The sequence below is a fragment of the Lissotriton vulgaris genome, chromosome 1_1 (genome assembly GCF_964263255.1).
Source record: "Lissotriton vulgaris chromosome 1_1, aLisVul1.2, whole genome shotgun sequence".
NCBI classification, from domain to species: Eukaryota; Metazoa; Chordata; class Amphibia; order Caudata; family Salamandridae; genus Lissotriton; species Lissotriton vulgaris.
The window spans coordinates 120295380-120313782 of NC_141685.1; the positions used below are offsets into that span (position 1 = coordinate 120295380).

At 48.0% G+C, this 18403-nt stretch overlaps 1 protein-coding gene across 1 annotated transcript in view; it reads left to right on the forward strand.

The window, feature by feature from the left end:
* LOC147737710 (uncharacterized) overlaps positions 1–18403 on the forward strand; it is a gene marked incomplete at its 5' end in the record, with an annotated part of 334361 nt that overhangs the window by 265498 nt on the left and 50460 nt on the right. Inside the window, 1 exon segment of the mRNA XM_086924964.1 lies at positions 1808–2978. Coding sequence (XP_086781090.1) covers positions 1808–2978 — 1171 coding nt within the window.

Genomic DNA, 18403 nt, shown 5'->3' on the forward strand with positions numbered 1-18403 from the left:
CCTACATAACGCTTGTTCTTGTGCCTGAGTGTCTAGCACCTTTTGCAGTATTATACCTCAAATGATACTTTGTTTTCTCTTGTAACTGCACACTTGTCACTTTTTCCTCCTGTGCACTTTTTACTACCTCATGTATTTTTGGCTGCGCACAATTGTCACTATTACCTTTACTACCTCATGTATTTTTGGTTGCTCACAATTTTTACTACCTCATGTATTTTGTTTGCTCACAAATGTCACTATTACCTTATGTAACGTAACATATGCTTTTGTAATCTGTTCTTTTGTAATGTTTCTCATTATGTTTCATTTCTGTTCCTTTTGTGAAGCGCTCTGACACCTTCGGGTAAAGTCCGCGCTATATAAAAATGCATAAATAAATGAATAAATAAAATAAATAAATGGTGGTAAGTGGGCAGTGGCAGTGTCCCTACCGCTTTTACTGAAGCGCTTCCAGCGTATTAGTGAACAATACTTGTATGCTGACTTAGCGCGTGAGCTCTTTTAAAATTTTAAAACTTTCTTTTTCCTCACCTGGCACTGTGGTGAGCCAGCGCGTGCAAGCCACTTTGCACTGTGTGTTTGTTTTGCTATCTGCATTTTGCTCGGCTGAGCTCCTCAAAGCAGACTAGCAGTTGGCTCTACCTAGCAACGGAGTGCTGGACTCGCCCCTCCCTCCCGCCTCGTTCTGACGCCGGTGACTAGCACCGTTCGAGCAGAGGGCGTGGAGGGTCCGAGCCAGACACTTCCGGCAGATACCTGCAGCGCTCTAGTTGTTGGGACGCTGGGGGGGATATAAGGCACTGGATCCTGGATCCCCGCGTGGTAAGTGGGCAGTGGCAGTGTCCCTACCACTTTTACTGAAGCGCTCCCAGCGTATTAGTGAAATACTTGTATGCTGACTTAGCGCGTGAGCTCTTTTAAAATTTTAAAACCTTCTTTTTCCTCACCTGGCACTGTGGTGAGCCAGCGCGTGCAAGCCACTTTGCACTGTGTGTTTGTTTTGCTATCTGCATTTTGCTCGGCTGAGCTCCTCAAAGCAGACTAGCAGTTGCCGCTACCTAGCAACGGAGTGCTGGACTCGCCCCTCCCTCCCGCCTCGTTCTGACGCCGGTGACTAGCACCGTTCGAGCAGAGGGCGTGGAGGGTCTGAGCCAGACACTTCCGGCAGATACCTGCAGTGCTCTTGTTGTTGGGACGCTGGGGGGGATATAAGGCGGATGTGTTGTAGGCAGCGCAGCGGACGAGCGCAGCGGGTGCGACGAAGGCGCGCCGAAGTTGCGCCTAAATTAAGCCCGTCTGCGCCCGTCCGCGGCCGACTGCGGCCCAGGGCCAGACCCCCTGCCCCTCTATTAGATCATGTTAGCTGGAGTCGAGAGGATCTTCTTCTCCTCCGCAGTGAGCATTCTGGACCTTGCTCACACAGTATGGAGACTGAAAACAACGTGGGCTGCAACCACTGCAACTTCGCCTTCCATACAGGGGAGGCTATAATCAGAGACCAACACACCCTGGTATGTGGCCTGTTGAACATACGCTCCCTACGTAAACACTGTCTTGACATCCATGACCTCCTTAGCGGGAAGCAATGGGATTTGCTCTTCCTTACGGAAACTTGGCTAGACCAAGACTCCATGCCGGAGATTATTGAAGCCATCCCAGAGGGCTACTGCCTGCAGAGATTAGATAGAATACTAGGGAGAGGGGGTGGCATAGCTATAGTTGCAAAACAGGATTACCAATGTCAGCTAGAACGTACTACTATTGAGGATAGTGAAGCCGGTGCTTTCTCTATCTCGATAAACAGCAATTTCACCCTGAAAGGCCTTCTGATCTATCGCCCGCCTGGCTCTACTACAGCTTTCATACAGAAGCTAGTAGAAGGCGTCACAGAGGCCGCATTTAGTAATCTAGTCTTGGGTGACCTAAACTTACACCTGGATACCCCCACGGACAAGGTGGCGAGTGATTTCTGTCAAACAATGGCAGGTTTGCAGTTTGAGCAGAAAGTACAGCACCCCACCCACAAGATGGGCCACCTTCTTGACCCGGTTTTCGCGAACTGGAGCCAAGTGGAAGCTCAGATTCCGGTCCCCATCCCATGGTCCGACCACCATCTCATCCCATTCACCATTGAGATGCAGGGAGCGCGTCCGACCGAACCTCCTGCTGATAAACACCCTAGGCGGAGATGGGCGGCGTTCTCCCAAGCTAAATTCAACCAGGCCCTAACTGCGAAGGGTCATCCTGGGGCTGAGGGGGTAGAAGAAATCAACTCCAACCTTTCCCAACGAATCACGGAGGCCCTGGACCTGGTGGCTCCACTCGGTGTGGCAAAAATGGGGGGCCGAGCTCAGAAATCGGCTCCCTGGTACAACGAGGACATGCGGGCGGCCAAAGCAGCGTGTAAACGTGCTGAAAGGCAATGGAGGATTGCCTACTCGACCCACGCCAAAGCAGAGTACATTGACTGTAGGCGCAACTACCATAAATTGATAAGAAAGGGTAAATCACTGTATTACTGCAACAAGATTGAAGAAGCTGAACAGTCCACCAAGGAACTCTTCTCAATCTATAAATCTATTGCGGTAGGGAAGCCCGCTGTGGTGCCCAAGAAACTTTGCACTACAGAGGGTTGTGACCGTATTGCAGAGTTCTTTGCAAACAAGGTTACTAACATCTACAATTCCTTCCCTCAGAAGGCAGACAATAGTCCTTTACACCCGGAGGCTATTAAAATCAAAGGGGAACAACGATTAACCACCTTCGTCACCCCTCCTACTGAGGAACTTCTCCGCATCTGCGGGTTGATAAAATCTGGCTCCCCAAGAGACCCGACCACTCCTAGTCGGTTGAAGGGTAGCCTGCAAGTACTTGAACCCTATGTTTGCCACCTATTAGATACCTCCTTCAAGTCCCAGAGTGTCCCCAATGCTTGGAAGCAAGCAGTTGTACTCCCTCTGCAGAAGAAAGCCAATGTCAGTTTCGAAAAACTTGACAATCTTCGCCCAATTTCCCTCCTGCCCTATATGGCTAAAGTGGCGGAAAAAATAGCCAACTTACAACTTATGCAGTTAGTGGAGGAGGCCTCGCTACTCCATGACTCGCAATTTGGCTTCCGCCCCCGTCACTCGACGGAATCGGCGCTTCTCGTGGCGGTCGAAGCGCTACGACAGGGTGTGGATGAGGGCCAAACTATGGCTTTGATCTTACTTGATCTAAGCGCGGCATTCGACACTGTAGCACATTCCACCTTGCTACAGTGTCTGAATGAAGGTGGGGTCACTGGAGAAGCGCTTGGCTGGATCGGGTCCTTCCTGTCTGACAGGTGTTTTCAGGTCCGATTGGGTGAATGCTACTCGAAGGAGATTGAGTTGGGCCAGGGCGTGCCTCAGGGCTCGTCCCTGAGCCCAACCCTATTTAATATCTATGTCTCCCCCCTAGCAGCCATCGTGGAGGGCCACGGTCTTCGCCTGGTGTCCTACGCCGATGACACGCAGCTGGTCATCTCCCTATCGCGTGCTCCCGGCCTTGCAGCGGACATCTTCAGGAATTGCATGCAAGACCTGGCAACCTGGATGTCCGCAAACTGTTTAAAGTTGAACGGTAGCAAGACTGAGGTGCTCGTGGTGGGGGGAGGGCCATCTGCTTGGTCGTCGGCGTGGTGGCCACCCTGCCTGGGTGAGGTCCCCGTTCCCTGCCGTGAGGCCAGGAACCTCGGCGTGTGGCTGGATAAGGACCTTGCCTTTGGTCCCCAGATCAGCCGGGTGACGGTGGTGTGGTTCGGTGTCCTGAGAGCCTAAAGGAAAGTCTTAGACCTTCTCCCTATTTCTGCTCGAAGGACGCTGGTGCACGCCCTGGTCACCTCGCGACTTGATTATGGGAACCTGCTATATCTGGGGGCCACGAGCAAGGTCATGGGCCGCCTGCAAGTGCTCCAAAATGCCGCGGCGCGGCTTGTACTCAGGCTCCCTAGGAGGTCACCCTCCAATCCAGCTCTACAAGCCCTCCACTGGCTCCCTATGGAGAAGAGGGTAGAGTTCAAAGCCCTCTCCACATGCCACCGCATTCTGAGCGGTAAAGCCCCTGCTCCGCTCCAGAGTCTAGTGACCCACTATGAGCCCACACGTAATCTACGGTCCTCACAGACTGGACTGCTAAAGGTCCCCAGAGTAAGGAAGGCGCGTATGGGAGGAAGATCTTTCAGACACCTCGCTCCCAGATGCTGGAATGCCCTACCTTTAGAACTGCGACTAGAACCATCTGAAGTCCTGTTCAGGAAGAAGCTTAAAACCCATCTTTTCAGCAGGTAGCCTTCCGTGGGAGGGGGGGGGGCAGCCACTTCACTTACCACAGCGCGGGGACACGCCAGTGGCGTAACCAGGCGCTTTACAAATGCCCAAAATCAAATCAAATAAACTCACGTCAATCACAGACCCGTCCAAAGTCAGGCATGGCGGGGCCTCAGAGACAGACAGGGTTGAGAGCGGGAACCCTGGGGAACTGAATCACTACCGACCAGAAGCGCCCGCAAGTCCCAAACCCACTCTACCCCATGACGGAGAACCCGTATAGCGCTTATGCCGTGATGGTGCTCTCATCGATCATCTTCGCCGTGGGCATCATCGGCAACCTGTCCTTCATGTGCATTGTGTGGCATAACTAGTCTGGGTGCACTGCTGACTTTGCCCGTTGGGATAGGGAAGAGACAGCAGTCTGAACTCGTCTAGTCCAAGTAAGTGTTACTTAAGTTACATCAGCCCAACGGGCAAAGTGCTGCGCGTCAGGCAGAACCGTGACTGACTTAGAACTGTACAGCCAGTTTATTATTGCACTTTTGTGTCAGTACAGCTGCAGAGCGGCACGAGTCTGTCTAATCATCAACAGAGAAAATAATTTCACAAACAATAGCATCTGGAGGCAGTTACGTGATTGCTGTTTAAACGCTGCCGCCCGGCCCTCTGCATCCAGCACGCTCCCTCCTCACTTACTCTACTTAGACACTTACACACTGTCACACAGCAGAGGTGCTTTCGACTGCCCCCCCCTCCCCCCCGGCCTCCCACTCGTAAATAACAATCGCATAAACTAACTTTGCCCGTCTGTGATTTAAAGCGTCAGGAAATCCCTCAGCCCACCTGACCAATGTGCAAAAATCCCTTACTTAGCATTTACTTCATGGCAATGTCATTTTTGGAAAAGCCTCATGTTAGCCACAACTTCGTACCTTGACAATTGACGGGCAATTAATTATTACGTCGTTTGCAGAGGAAATAAGAGTCTGTGTTTTAGAATAGCGCGGTTGAAATGAAGCATCATTCTTGTCTGCACCAATAATAACACTCTCCGTGCAGCTGAGATTTGTATAATTGTACAGAGCGCACATTTCAAAAGTGATTCAGACTAACTGGCCGTCTATTTTTCTTGACGCACTGGCCTCTAAAACTTCCTTTTTGTCTGCTGCACAGTGTTGATCCATGAGTGAGGTCTTGTCAAGCTAAGCAAGTGTCTCTCAGCCCCAACAAACTTCCTTCTCAAGTGTCTTCTTTGCCGTCATTAGTTTAAAAATGAAGTTATATTACAAAGAGGTTGTAGGTTAGTGACCTTTCATTTCAGTCGTTCCCATTATTTTCAAAATATGTTTAGAGCTTCATTGTTCAAAATATAGAACTTTCTGATATTTATTTCCTCCAATGCACTTCATTCGATGACTTCTCGTGCTCCGGGACAGGAGTAGTCTCTGTCCTCGGCGCATGCGCAGGTGTTAATCTAAGGCCCGAGAGCAGTTTCTGTCCTTTGCGCATGCGCATGTGTTCATCCAGCAGACCCTCGGGAACCCTCGCTCTGGTGCTGCGCAGTGGAACGTAGTGTCAGTTCTACGCGCGTGCGCAGTTGTTGATCAATAGGCAATCTTCAACTGTGTCTGTCCTCAGCGCATGCGCAGTTAATGCAAAGCCTCTAGCCCACGCTGATAGGCTGTTTGTCACAAGCGCCATTGACAGATCACTGGGTGTCCAGGTGAATCTGGGACAAGGTGTCTCAGTTTCTAGTTGCTCAGGGGGCCCATGGCGGGTGTTTGAAGAGTGGACACAGTTAAACGGAATTTCAAAGCACCTGGCTTCTTGTTCCAGGTATAGTTGAGTGCATTCGGTCTTCTCATTTTTTCTGCTCAATGTAACAAAATGTTTACAATAGGAACTGATTCTAGTGTTATTTCTTACAGAAAGTCGTTATAAAAAATAGCTCGATGTTTCCACAAAGCAAATGGTGCACGCACATTAGTTGTGACAGTGTTCACAGCTCTAGGGCCTATTTCCTTTAAGTGCTTAACTCTACAAGATGTTTACACTGCATAGTTCTTAGACTTATTTAGATTCTAATGGGAGAACTGTGAAAAGTAGTACATTCTACCTAGTCTTTTCTCACTGGTGCATTGCCCCAATCCAGAGAAAGATGTGTGTTCACGCCCTTGGATTTGTAAGCGCTGGACATGTGTATTGACCTGCCATTTGCACATTTGAGTCTAAATGACCAACCTGTGGCCTGCTGAGTTATGTGCCACCCTCTTTGTTTTATCAAAAATATATGTATTGCTTTAGCACGAAAATGCAAAAGGTGCACATGGAAAAGAGTTTGTTTTAAAAAGGTCGATATTGCTTATGGTAAATTGAAACTAGCATTTGCAATGCAATAGGTCTCGCATTTACCAGAGTTTCGTAAATGCGACACCTATTGCATTGCAAATGCCTGTTGTAAAAACGCCCATGCAGCGCATTAACTTTAATGTTGGCCGTGCCCCTTTTCTTAGACGAGCCGTGTCTAAAGAAAGAGGTGAGTCGCCATTAAAGTGAAAGAGCAGTATGGGGCTCTTTTACAAAACAATAATTTGCAATGCAATAGGTCTCGCATTTACACGAGTTTGAGCTATTGACATTACAACTTAAAATCCCTTTTATTTTTGATTCGTTTTTAAAACATAAATAAAAGCCATTGTCATTTACAATACCAATAGCTTAAACTCGTGTAATTGCGAGACCTATTGCATTACAAATGCTTGTACATAGATTGGTAAACAGAAACAGGCTGTCTTTTACTCAATGCAAACATGGAATGGAAGACAGATGTATTGATACAAAAACAGTCACACACATCAACACAGCTCCCATTTAACGTCACAGCTACACCTGCCAATATTTGGAATAGCGGTATTTCATTTATTTCTTTTACCAATCAAGTGGCATAAAGTACGCAAAATGAAGCCGCATCCACTGTAGTTAAATGAAGTAAGCCATCTCTTTCCTCGGGGCAGGAAAACAATGCAGCAGAAGAGAAATCCGCACATGCTGCTGCTGTTAACCTGCTGCTCGCGGGTGTCTCCGCTCCAGATACAAGCTTCCTAGGACCGGTTTCTGGCATTTCAGCTGTCATCAGCCAGGCTTGCTCGAATCCAGTGGCAAAGTGAGCAAGGGATTTACGTCCGAGCATACCCTACCAACTCATGGCGAACAAAGCGGTACAAAAGGGGGTGGTGATGGCCCGCTTTGTTCAGCTGAAATGCCAGAAACTGGTCCTAGGAAGCTTGTTTCCGGTCCATGGAAAGCATGGCTTGGCAGTTCGGGCTGGACTGTTCCCATGAGGCACAGGGTCAGACTGATTTGCTTATGGCCATGTCTGAACTGGGGTGGCAGAGTGGGCTAAAGAACAGTGATGGATTAAATCTAGATCTGTTGACTGGGTGTGAGTGTTTGATTGGTTCAGATGCTCCGTCCATCCCCACCCCCTTTTGTGTCCATTTGAAACCAGGCCTTTTTTCCCTTTATTACGCCACTCGCTTCATGGTGACATCACTCTTTCCGCATGTGCTTCCAGGGCGAGCAATATTCCTCGCCCCGGCCTGCACATGCGCAGGAGGTCTCTGACCTGCTGTGCCCTCGTCCGTCCCTTGACGAAAAAAAACAAAACAGTCAGAGTCAGACTGACTGAATTTAGTTTGTGACACATGGGGCAGTGAGCAGTTCATTGATTTGACGCTGCTGCATTGCGTGCGTTTGGTACGTGTCTCTCTTGTCTTCCTCCCCGTCCCGACTCCCGAGGCTAGTGGGGCAACGCCCCATTCGCCCCTATGTACCAACCGCCACTGCTTATACCACGTGCAATTCATCCTCTCCAAAGCCAAGCCTCAAGAATTCCTGGGTGTGAAGGGCGGCTGATTCTGATTGGGTGCTTGATAGCTTTCCAGAAACTCATTTTCTTGATTGTTCATGTTTGTCAGTAGTTAATTAAACATGCCCAGGGGTTTTATCTCTTCAGTTGACAGAAGCTACAATAAAAGTTTCTTTGTCATTGAAAAAAAAATATGAATGGCGAACGAGCCTCTGTCTGTCAAAGAATGGAAGGGCTGGGGAACTGTCATTCATCTCACTGCTAAGCAGAGCCATGTCATGCTTCATCCTCCGTCAGGCCTCTGATTTTGACCAACATAGCTTAGAACACTGGGACTTTAGAGCCCATCCTTTTAATGAGAAAAACAAAACTACAAGTCCCATAAGCAATAGTGGTGGAAGGTGTCACGCATGACCTGGGACAACTTCCGATTCAGCACATCCAGTTCCATTTTTTAAGTATTTGATACAATATTGAATTTATAATCTTTTTTTTTTATGGTCATGAGTCACCAGGATACTAAAAACGTGTCTTTTATTTTCAAGGTCAATTAAGTAATGGTCATCAGCTTGGAAGCTCAGTTCATTCTTCAGTATTTGTCATTGATCTCCATGTGTGGTGGTTTGGGTCTGCCCCCTGCATCGTTCCCGATAACTCACACAGGTAAGGACCTGTAGCAGCAACATGATACCCCCATACTCGTCTGTAAGAAGTGCGCTCCGATCATTTTTGTGAAACAAGCAAGCACCAATATCTGTTATGTACATTTGTTAAAATAAAACACAATCAAGTCAATTCAAAATATACTTTATTTGGCATAAACGAATACCATAAAAGTACAGTGTTAAAAAACAATATCTCATACATTATAAAAACCATACTAAAAACCTGTTTAACATCAATACATAAAATATAAATGATTCGGCATGGGGATCATCTTATAGAAATGACACGGAGGTACCCGGTTAAAAATGTTTCATCCATAGTATAGTGCAAATCAGGGCAAATATTGAACACACAGGACCATTATTCCTCCCCTGTACTGGTTCTAAGTTTCATCGCTAATCTTAGAAAATTTATTACACAGAAAAGCGTTAAAGGTTCTACTGACAATTTCAGAAACAGTAGGACCACCTTAACTTGTTTGAACTTGGCCTTCCTTAAAATACCTTTTAAAAATAGTCGCCTAGGGTAAGCGTAAAATGGGCATAGTAGGACCAAATGGAGCGTATCCTGTGGAGACCGTTGGTCGCAGCCACAGGAGCCCTTACTCTCCAAATGCTTTGTATACCCTGCTGGAACCGCCTAAGTATGGTGTAACAAATCTAGCCTGAAACGGGTCATGAGAAATCTGTCTTGAGGATTGTAAATAAGACCCAAATAAGGTTCCACGCCCAGGCACAACTTTGTTAACTGATGAGTTCTTACTGATGGCTTAGTCAGCTCTCTTGCTTCCCTATTTGACTTGGGTCTGTTTAAACATTCTGAATAAATACGGCCCTTATCCTTAGATAGCAAGTTGGTCGGGTGGGTAAAATATTCAACACAACCGATGGCTAACAGGTTTTCCTTGATGTGTCTACTCCAAGGAATATTGTAACCCCGTGCAATGCAGTCTGATATTATTTGTTGACTTAACGCCACCTCTGGGTTTGTCCATACCTTAATCCAGCATGCGAGGGGCATCCATTGCAGCCTATCGCACAGATGGGTTATACCCAGTTCCTCATGAACCACGTAGGAGGAAATGCTTTGTGGGACTTTCCGTACCCACCTCAAATATTTGTTTTCTTCTATTTGTAACTTAAGCGGGTCTATAAAGCCCCAGACCTCACTCCCATATAAAACTTTGGCACAGCTTACAGAACTGTAGAAGTTCAGGATTTGTTCCGGAGCCCATCGGCCTAGCCTCTTTGCAAAATTCATAGTTACCCCTGTTCAGTTAATTAGTTTATTCCATTTCTCCTCCACAAGGGCTTTAAAACTAAGGCGACTGTCGAACATGATCCCCAGATATGAAAATGACTTGACCTTTTCCAGTCCCTGTGTGCCTATTGTATACTTAGTTTTGCTGGATGGTCTTTTCCCTACCTCCATAACATATGATTTGGTGAGGTTCGGAGACAAATCTAAGCTATCCATAAAATGGACAAAGCCATCTATGAGGCGCTGCAGTCCACGCGCAGTGCGGGCCCAGAGTACTGCGTCATCTGCATACAGTAACACCGGTATCCCTCTCCTACCTATCTGCGGGCAGTCCACCCCTAGAGCTACCAGCGCCTGGGTCAGACCATTTATATATATATGTAAAGAGGAAGGGGGCCAAAATACATCCCTGCCTCACTCCCCTTGAGCATGGGACGTGGTCTGTGACTTTTCCCTCCTTATCATATCTGACCTGGGCAGAAGTATTCTGATGCAGTGTCCGTAATATATTTACCAGACCAGGGTCAACTCCCAAGGCCCCCAATAGTCCCCACAATTTCTTGCGATTTACTCAATCAAATGCCGCGGTGAGGTCCATGAAAGCCATGTACACCGTCCCCTCACTGGCTACGGTGTACTTGGCTGCCAGGAGATATAATTTAAGGCACTGATCTGTGGTGAAGCGGCCATATCTAAACCCCTACTGGGTATCCGTAATGATCTCATGTTCCTCCACCTAATCAATCAATCGGTTAAGAATGGCCCTACCTAGCACTTTCACGGTAACATCAATTAATGAAATAGGCCTATAGCTTTGAGGGCTATTTCTGTCCCCTTTTTTAAATATGGAGACTATTGTGGCCGTAGACCAGGATATTGGCATCATTGTTTGCACTGCGGTATTTATTACTCTGGTGAGTATGGGCACCCAGAGTTCTTTCTGGCTTAAGAGGAGATCTGGTGGAATCCCATCAGGTCCTGGCGCCTTATTACGGGTTAGCCCCTCAATCCCCGCCTTTATTTCTCCCAAGGAAAAGGTAATCTGGGGTGGGTTCACACTTTCCAGTTCTCAATGCTACCATGGTTATACAGGCCCTTGTAATGCTCAAGCCAGGTTTCTGGGAGGATGTGGCAGGCCAGCTTGGGTTTATTTGAATCCTGAAAGCACGGTTCATTAACAACTCTCCAAAAAGCAGTTGAGCCCTTTGTCTCTGCCGCTTCTCTCAAGTTTTCCCATGCCTGGTTCTGCAATACGGTTCTGCAGCATCTTAGTGTTTTATTGTACCTAGCCCTGCAGCTTGATACCTTCCCTCTGTCATGTAGTCATGGAGCAATCTGTTGGCATTTCATCAGGACCAAATATGGGAAAATGGGTAAATGTGACCTAATCTTCTCCACAGCGTGAGGAGCTCTGTAACTCAAAGCCCTGCACCGTGCATAGGTGATAAGGTGCCTAGTACCATCTTACTACCACAGGTGAGCACTGTCTAACAGAGTGCACTAGATACGGTAACCCTCCTAAAATTCAGGACATTTTGACTTATCCAATAGTGCCGCATCAGAGGGCATCTGGTTTGAAAAGCACATGCTTCCTAGAGCGCCTGCGTTCAGTTAGAGATAATGTCTGTGGGACTGAACCTCCAGAACAGTGTACTGTGAGTTGATTTATATGAAGAATGTGTATACTGGACTGTCATTTTCCTCGTCATCTCTTGTGATATGTAAAACAAAACACAGCACACCGGGAGGCCAACAAATCTATCATACATTTAATGCAATTTTTTTGTCTTTTTTTTTAAAGTTTTCAAAAATCTTTATTGAGGAACAAAATCATGGCAGACACAATACACCGAGCAATTCCGCAGCTCACATCAGCAAGATACAATTCAAGTCAGTCATTTAGTAACAGGCAGATTACATTGAATACATTTAATACAAAAATAGAAAAAGGCCAAGCAAACTAACAAGTGACAATTGTCTTTGCAATGGACGAGAGCATCCACCCTAAAGCAATTTGAGTATATAATGCTAATGCTACACAATGTATTTTTACACACTTTTCTCCTAATACAAGTCAATGAAACATGAACACATGATAGAAACAGTTACTGAAACAACACTAATGAGTAGGAGGCAGGATCTTCTCTCAAGAGGAATGTGAGGAGTCCGTGAGGTGCAGATAAAAGATACACAGACAAGCTGCAGAATTCACTGTTTCTGGAAATAACACTTCTGTTTGTCAATATTCAATTTACTACAAGATGCAGGAAAGTGTGCAGATGGACATCACTAAATAAAATGGTTCTGGGCCCTAATAGAATACGGTAGAAGAGGATTTGAAGGGTAGTGGGGTAGTAGAGGGGTAGGAGAGGAGTAATAGAGGGGTAGAAGAAAGAGAGGAGGTGTAGAGGGTTAGAAGAGGGGTAGATGGGTAGTAGAGGGATAGAGCAGTTGTAGAGGGGTAGAAGAGGTGTAGAGGTGTAGAAGAGGGGTAGAGGTATAGAAGAGGTGTAGAAGAGAGGTAGAGGGGCAGAAGAGAGGTAGTTTAGAGGTAGAGGGGTAGAAGAGAGGTAGAGTAGAGGTTGATGGGTAGAAGAGAGGTAGTGTGGTAGAATAGAGGTGGGGTAGAAGAGAAGTAGAGGGGTAAAAGAGGGGTAGGGGTAGAGGAGTGGTAGAGGGGTAGAAGAGGGATGGTAGAGAGGTAGAAGGGTAGTAGAAGGTTAGAAGAGGGGTAGAAGAGGGGTAGTAGAAGGGAAGAGGGGTGGTAGAGGGGTAGAAAAGAGGTAGAGTAGTGGAAGAGTAGAAGAGATGTTGAGGGATAGAATAGAGCTAGAGGGATAGAAGAGAGGTAGAGGGGTAGAAGAGAGGTAGAGGGGTAGAAGAGAGGCAGAGGGATAGAAGAGAGGTAGAGTGATAGAAGAGAGGTAGAATAGAGGTAGAGTGGTAAAAGAGGTAAAGGGGTAGAAGAGAGGTAGAGGGGCACTAGAGGGGTAGTAGGTTACAGGGGTAGTAGGTTTGAGGGGTACTAGAGGGGTAGAGGTGTAGGGGGTAGAAGAGAGGTAAGAGGGGTAGAAGAGAGGTAGAGGGGTAGAAGAGGGGTAGAAGAGAAGTAGAGGGGTAAAAGAGAAGTAGAGGGGTAAAAGAGGGGTAGTAGAGGGGTAGAAGAGGGGTACAGGGGTAGAAGAGTGGTACGGGGTAGAAAAGGGGTAGAGGGATAGAAGAGGGGTAGTAGAGGGTAGAGGGGTAGAAGAGAGGTAGAGTGGTATCAGAGGGGTAGTAGAGGGTTGTAGAGCAGTAGTAGAGGGGTAGCAGGGTAGTAGAGGGGTAGTGGGGGTAGTAGTGGGGTAGAGGAGTAGGAGAGGGGTAGAAGAAGGGTAGAGGGGTAGAAGAGACATGGAGGGGTAGAGGGGTAGAAGAGAGGTGGAGGGGTTGAAGAGAGGTGGAGGGGTTGAAGAGAGGTAGCGGGGTAGAAGAGAGGTAGAGGGGTAGAAGAGAGGTAGAGTAGAGGTTGAGGGGTAGAAGAGAGGTAGTGTAGAGGTAGAAGAGGGGTAGTAGAGGGGTAGAGGAGGGGTAGAAGAGTAGAAAAGGGGTAGAGAGTTATTAGAGGGGTAGAGCTGTAGAAGATGGGTAGAGGGGTTGAAGGGGCTAGAAGAGTAGTAGAGGGGTAGAAAAGGCTAGCGGTGTAGAGGGGTATAAGAGGGATAGAGGTGTAGAGGGGTAGAAGGGTAGAAGAGAGGTCGAGGGATAGAAGAGAGGTAGAAGGATAGAAGAGAGGTAGAGGGGTAGAAGAGAGGTAGAGTAGAGGTAGAGGGGTAGAAGAGAGGTAGGGTAAATGTAGAGGGGTAGAAGAGAGGTAGAGGGGTAGAAGAGAGATAGAGTGAATGTAGAGGGGTAGAAGAGAGGTAGAGTAGAGGTAGAGGGGTAGAAGAGAGGTAGAGGGGTAATAGAGGGTTAGTAGGTTAGAGGGGTAGTAGGGTAGAGGGGTAGTAGAGAGGTACAAGTTGTGTAGAGGGGTAGAAGAGGGATATTAACCACATCGCTGCTAGAGCGATTTCCCTGCTTTGCTGGACAGCAATAAAAACGGGTGTGGTCATGACGAACTCAGCTCGTCATGAGCAGAGGTGCACTGCGCTGCATGACGAGCTGAGCTCGTCATGAGCATGGAAGGGGTTAGAGGGGTAGAAGGGTAGTAGAGGTGTAGAGGGGTAGAAGAGGGTTAGAGGGTTAGAAGAGAGGTAGAGCAGAGGTAGAAGAGTAGAGGAGAGGTAGGGGGCTAGAAGAGAGGTAGAGTGATAGAAGAGTAGAAGAGAGGTAGAGGGGTAGAAGAGAGGTAGAGGGATAGAAGAGAGGTAGAGGGGTAGAAGAGAGGTATAGTATTATTATTATTAACGAATTTTGTACCGCGCACGGTTACCCAGAGGCATCCCAGCGCTTATAGAGAATCAGAGCAAGCTGCCTATGTGAAGCAGAACAGATTTAGAATTATTCTGGAAATAGATACGTTTTCAAATGTTTCCTGAACCTGAGCAGGTTTGGTTCAGAGCGTAGTGAGAGTGGGAGGGAGTTCCAGGCGTGTGCAGTATGGATAGAAAAGCTCCTGCCACCTGAACGTGCTCTCCTAATTCTCTTTATCTGAAGGAGGTGTTTATTATCGGAGCGTAAGGCTCTGGTGGGCTTATAGGGCCGAATCATGTCCTTCAGAATAGCAGGTCCTTTCCCCTGAATGCTCTTGTGAGCAATACAGAGGGCCTTGAAGGTCACTCTCTCTTTGACCGGGAGCCAATGGAGTGCCTTTAGAGCGGGCCTGGCTGATTGCCTGGCCGGAACGTTCCTCAGCAGCCTGGCTGCCGCGTTCTGCACTTGTTGCAGGATTTTGAACGTTGATTCCGGTGCTCCGAGAAAGAGTGCATTACTGTAGTCCAGGCGTGAGATGATTAGACCTTGGACTAACAGCTTCCGGGAGAGTTCAGGTAAGAGGGGTAGAACCTTACGGGCCGAACGGAGCAGTCCATAACACACGCCAGCGATCTTCTTAGCGTGTGTCCTAAAGGACAGATCAGGCACCAGCCAGGCCCCCAGGCTCTTAATCTCCTTCTTTGGGTCAGGCGGAGTGCCCATATAGTTGGGCCAGCTGCTCGGCGAGAGGGCAAAGCTTGAGTGGCCCAAGATCATCAGCTCAGTTTTTGAGCCGTTCAATTTGAGCGATGACCTGGTCATCCAGTCAAACACCTCTCTTAGGCATGAATGGAGCGTTTCAGGCTGTTTCTCCAGCTGTGTCAGACCCACCACTAGCTGAGTGTTATCCGCATAGCTTATGGTCTTAAAGCCAAACGGAGACACCACACCCTCCAGGGGTGCCATATACACGTTAAATAACGTGGGGCTCAGGGATGAGCCCTGAGGCACCCCACAGTTATTGTTATTGTTATTGTTATTGTTATTTTTGATTTGTAGCGCGCTCAATCACCTACAGGCCTCTAAGCGCTCGGGAATCGATGGTAAACAACAACTTTGACAGTACAGAGGGCATCCACTAGCCTACGTGGCTCACAGGGCTCTCCTGAACAACAGCGTTTTCAGCCCCTTTCTGAAACGTAGGAGGTTTCCTTCCTTTCGTAGTGGCTCAGGTAGTGTGTTCCATAAATGCGGAACCAGCACCGAAAAGGCTCTACCGCCCTTGGTGGCAAGTTTGTACCGAGGGCAGACTAATAGCTGAGAGTCTGAGGACCTAAGAGCTCTCTTTGGGCTATACATTGCCAGGCGATCTTTGATGTAAGCAGGTGCCATGCCATAGATGGCTTTATGGGCGATGCACAGATTTTTAAATTCCACTCGCTCCTTAATAGGGAGCCAGTGGAGGCTTTGTAGCAGGGGGGATGCTTTAGTGTGTCTTGGCTGTCTGAAGATAAGACGAGCGGCATCATTCATCACCACCTGTAGCCTATTTATCAAGGTTTTTGGTAGGCCAAGGTAGAGGGCATTTCCATAATCTATGCGTGAAATCACAGTAGCTGCGACGATGGAACGTAGCATAGATTGGGAAATGATAGGCACTAATTTCCGTAGCTGTCGGATGATATTAGTACAGCTGCCCACCACTGAAGAGATTTGGCTGACCATAGAGAGGTCACAATCCAGTTTGATCCCCAGGCTCTTCACGTTCAAACTGGGTTTTGGGGCTGGACCTAACTCTGCGGGCCAGTAGAGGTCACACCATGGTGAGGTGGTAGATGAAATAACCAAGACCTCAGTCTTGTCTGGATTGATTTTTAGGAGTTTTCCTGTCATCCACTGGACCGTGTGTCTCAAAATATTCTGAGTGTGGAGTTGGGCGGTGTTTGTATTGTCAACACTCAGCAGCAGCTGCGTGTCGTCTGCGTAGTTATATACTGTGCAGCCCATACTCGCCAGGGAGGCAATCAGAGGCTGCAGATATAGGTTAAACAGCAGTGGGGATAGGGCCGAGCCCTGAGGTACCCCACATTCTATTTCTCCCACTACGGAGATTTCTTCTCCGAGTTGTATTCTTTGTGTCCTTCCTGACAGAAAGGACTGCAACCACTCGAAAGCCCGGCCTTTCATGCCAAAGTCACTCAGCCTTTCCAGTAGCAGCGCATGACTGACGGTATCGAACGCCGCTGAAAGGTCTAATAAAATCAGGGCTCTCGGTTTTTTACCGTCAGCCAAGCCTCTCAATTCATCCAGCACCGAGAGCATCACCAACTCGGTGCTGTGGTGTGCTCGGAACCCTGCTTGTCGTTCGTGAAGCAGGGAGTGGGACTCCAAGTACATGGACAAAGATTTTAATACATGTTGCTCCAGTACTTTAGAGAGGAATGGTAGCTGAGAGATCGGCCTATAGTTTTTTAGTATTGCGGGGTCTGCGCCAGGTTTTTTCAACAGCAGTCTTACCCGCGCTTCCTTAAGTGCTGCTGGTAGTTGTCCTAATTCCAGGGATCTATTTAGGAGATGGATGACTTGCTCCTCCAATAGTGGACGGGCTGCCTGGAACACTTTAGGTGGACAAGGGTCCGCTGGAGATCCAGATTTGATTCTGGCCATCAACTGCTGCAGGCTCAAGATGTCAATCTCTGGAAACAGTGTGATAGCACAGTCAGTTTGATTTTGGGGGATTATAGGTGTAGCCATTCCATTAAGCGGCCCATTTTTTATGTCCTGGATGATGGTTCTTACTTTCTCCAAGAAATAATCCTGAAAGCAATTGCAGTTTATGGGAGACTGAACGCTGTCTGGTTTTTTGGTCAACTCCGACAGGATCTTAAAAGTCTCTTTCTGCACGTTGACTGCCTTACTTAGACGGGATTCGTAGTACTCGGCTTTGGCAAGGATGATGTGTTTTTTGTATGCGTTCAAGGAGGCACGGTAGAGGTTCCTGGCTGAGTCCAGTTTAGTTTTCCTCCAGCTTCTTTCTAGGGCTCTAAGTTTCTTTTTATGGTCCCTCAGTGCTGGCATGAACCAAGGGGCATCCTTACCCGGGCCTTTTAGCGCCTTCATTTTTATTGGCGCTATCTGATCAATAGCTAGTGTCAGGGAACGCGTTAAATCCGCGTTTTGCTGATCTAGACTATGATCTAAGTTCGGGGGGCAATCTCTGGGCAGGAATACCTCGGTCAGGGTCCTCAAATCGACCTCTGCCCATTTGCGGGGCCCAGTGAAGTGGAAGGGGAGGAGATTTTGCGTTGCCTTCCCAAACCTCGAAGGTACGCCCCTCCAGAAAAGAGGCCAGCCATTCCAGGGCCGCTCCTGTGACACCTGTCTCTGCTAGGCGTTGTGTCAACACTCCATGGTTGACAGTATCGAAGGCCGCACTTAGGTCCAGGAGGATCACTGCCACTGACCCCCCTGTATCCAAAGTGCTTCTGGCCTCCTCTACAACTGCTAGCAGAGCCGTGTCGGTTCCATGACCCGGTCGGAATCCCGTCTGGGAGTCTCTCAACCGACCATTCTCCTCGAGAAAGTTGGACAGTTGGCGGTTAACCAGTTTCTCGGCAACCTTACTAATCCCTGGTAGCAAGGAGATGGGCCTGAAATTGGCTAAGTTCTGTGGATCTAAGCCAGGCTTCTTCAGAAGCGCTTTAAGGACTGCGCTCTTCCAGTGTGGCGGTACTGTGCCATGAGCGGAGGAGAGATTGACCAAATCTAGTAGAGGTAGAGGGGTAGAAGTGGGGTAGAGAAGAGGTAGCGGGATAGAAGAGAGGTAGAGATTGCTAGCGAGGGTTCACAGTCCTGAGGCGGAAGCCGGGACTTTTTAATTTGTTCTCCTTCTTACTGCTGCTATTCTTACTGCCCGCGA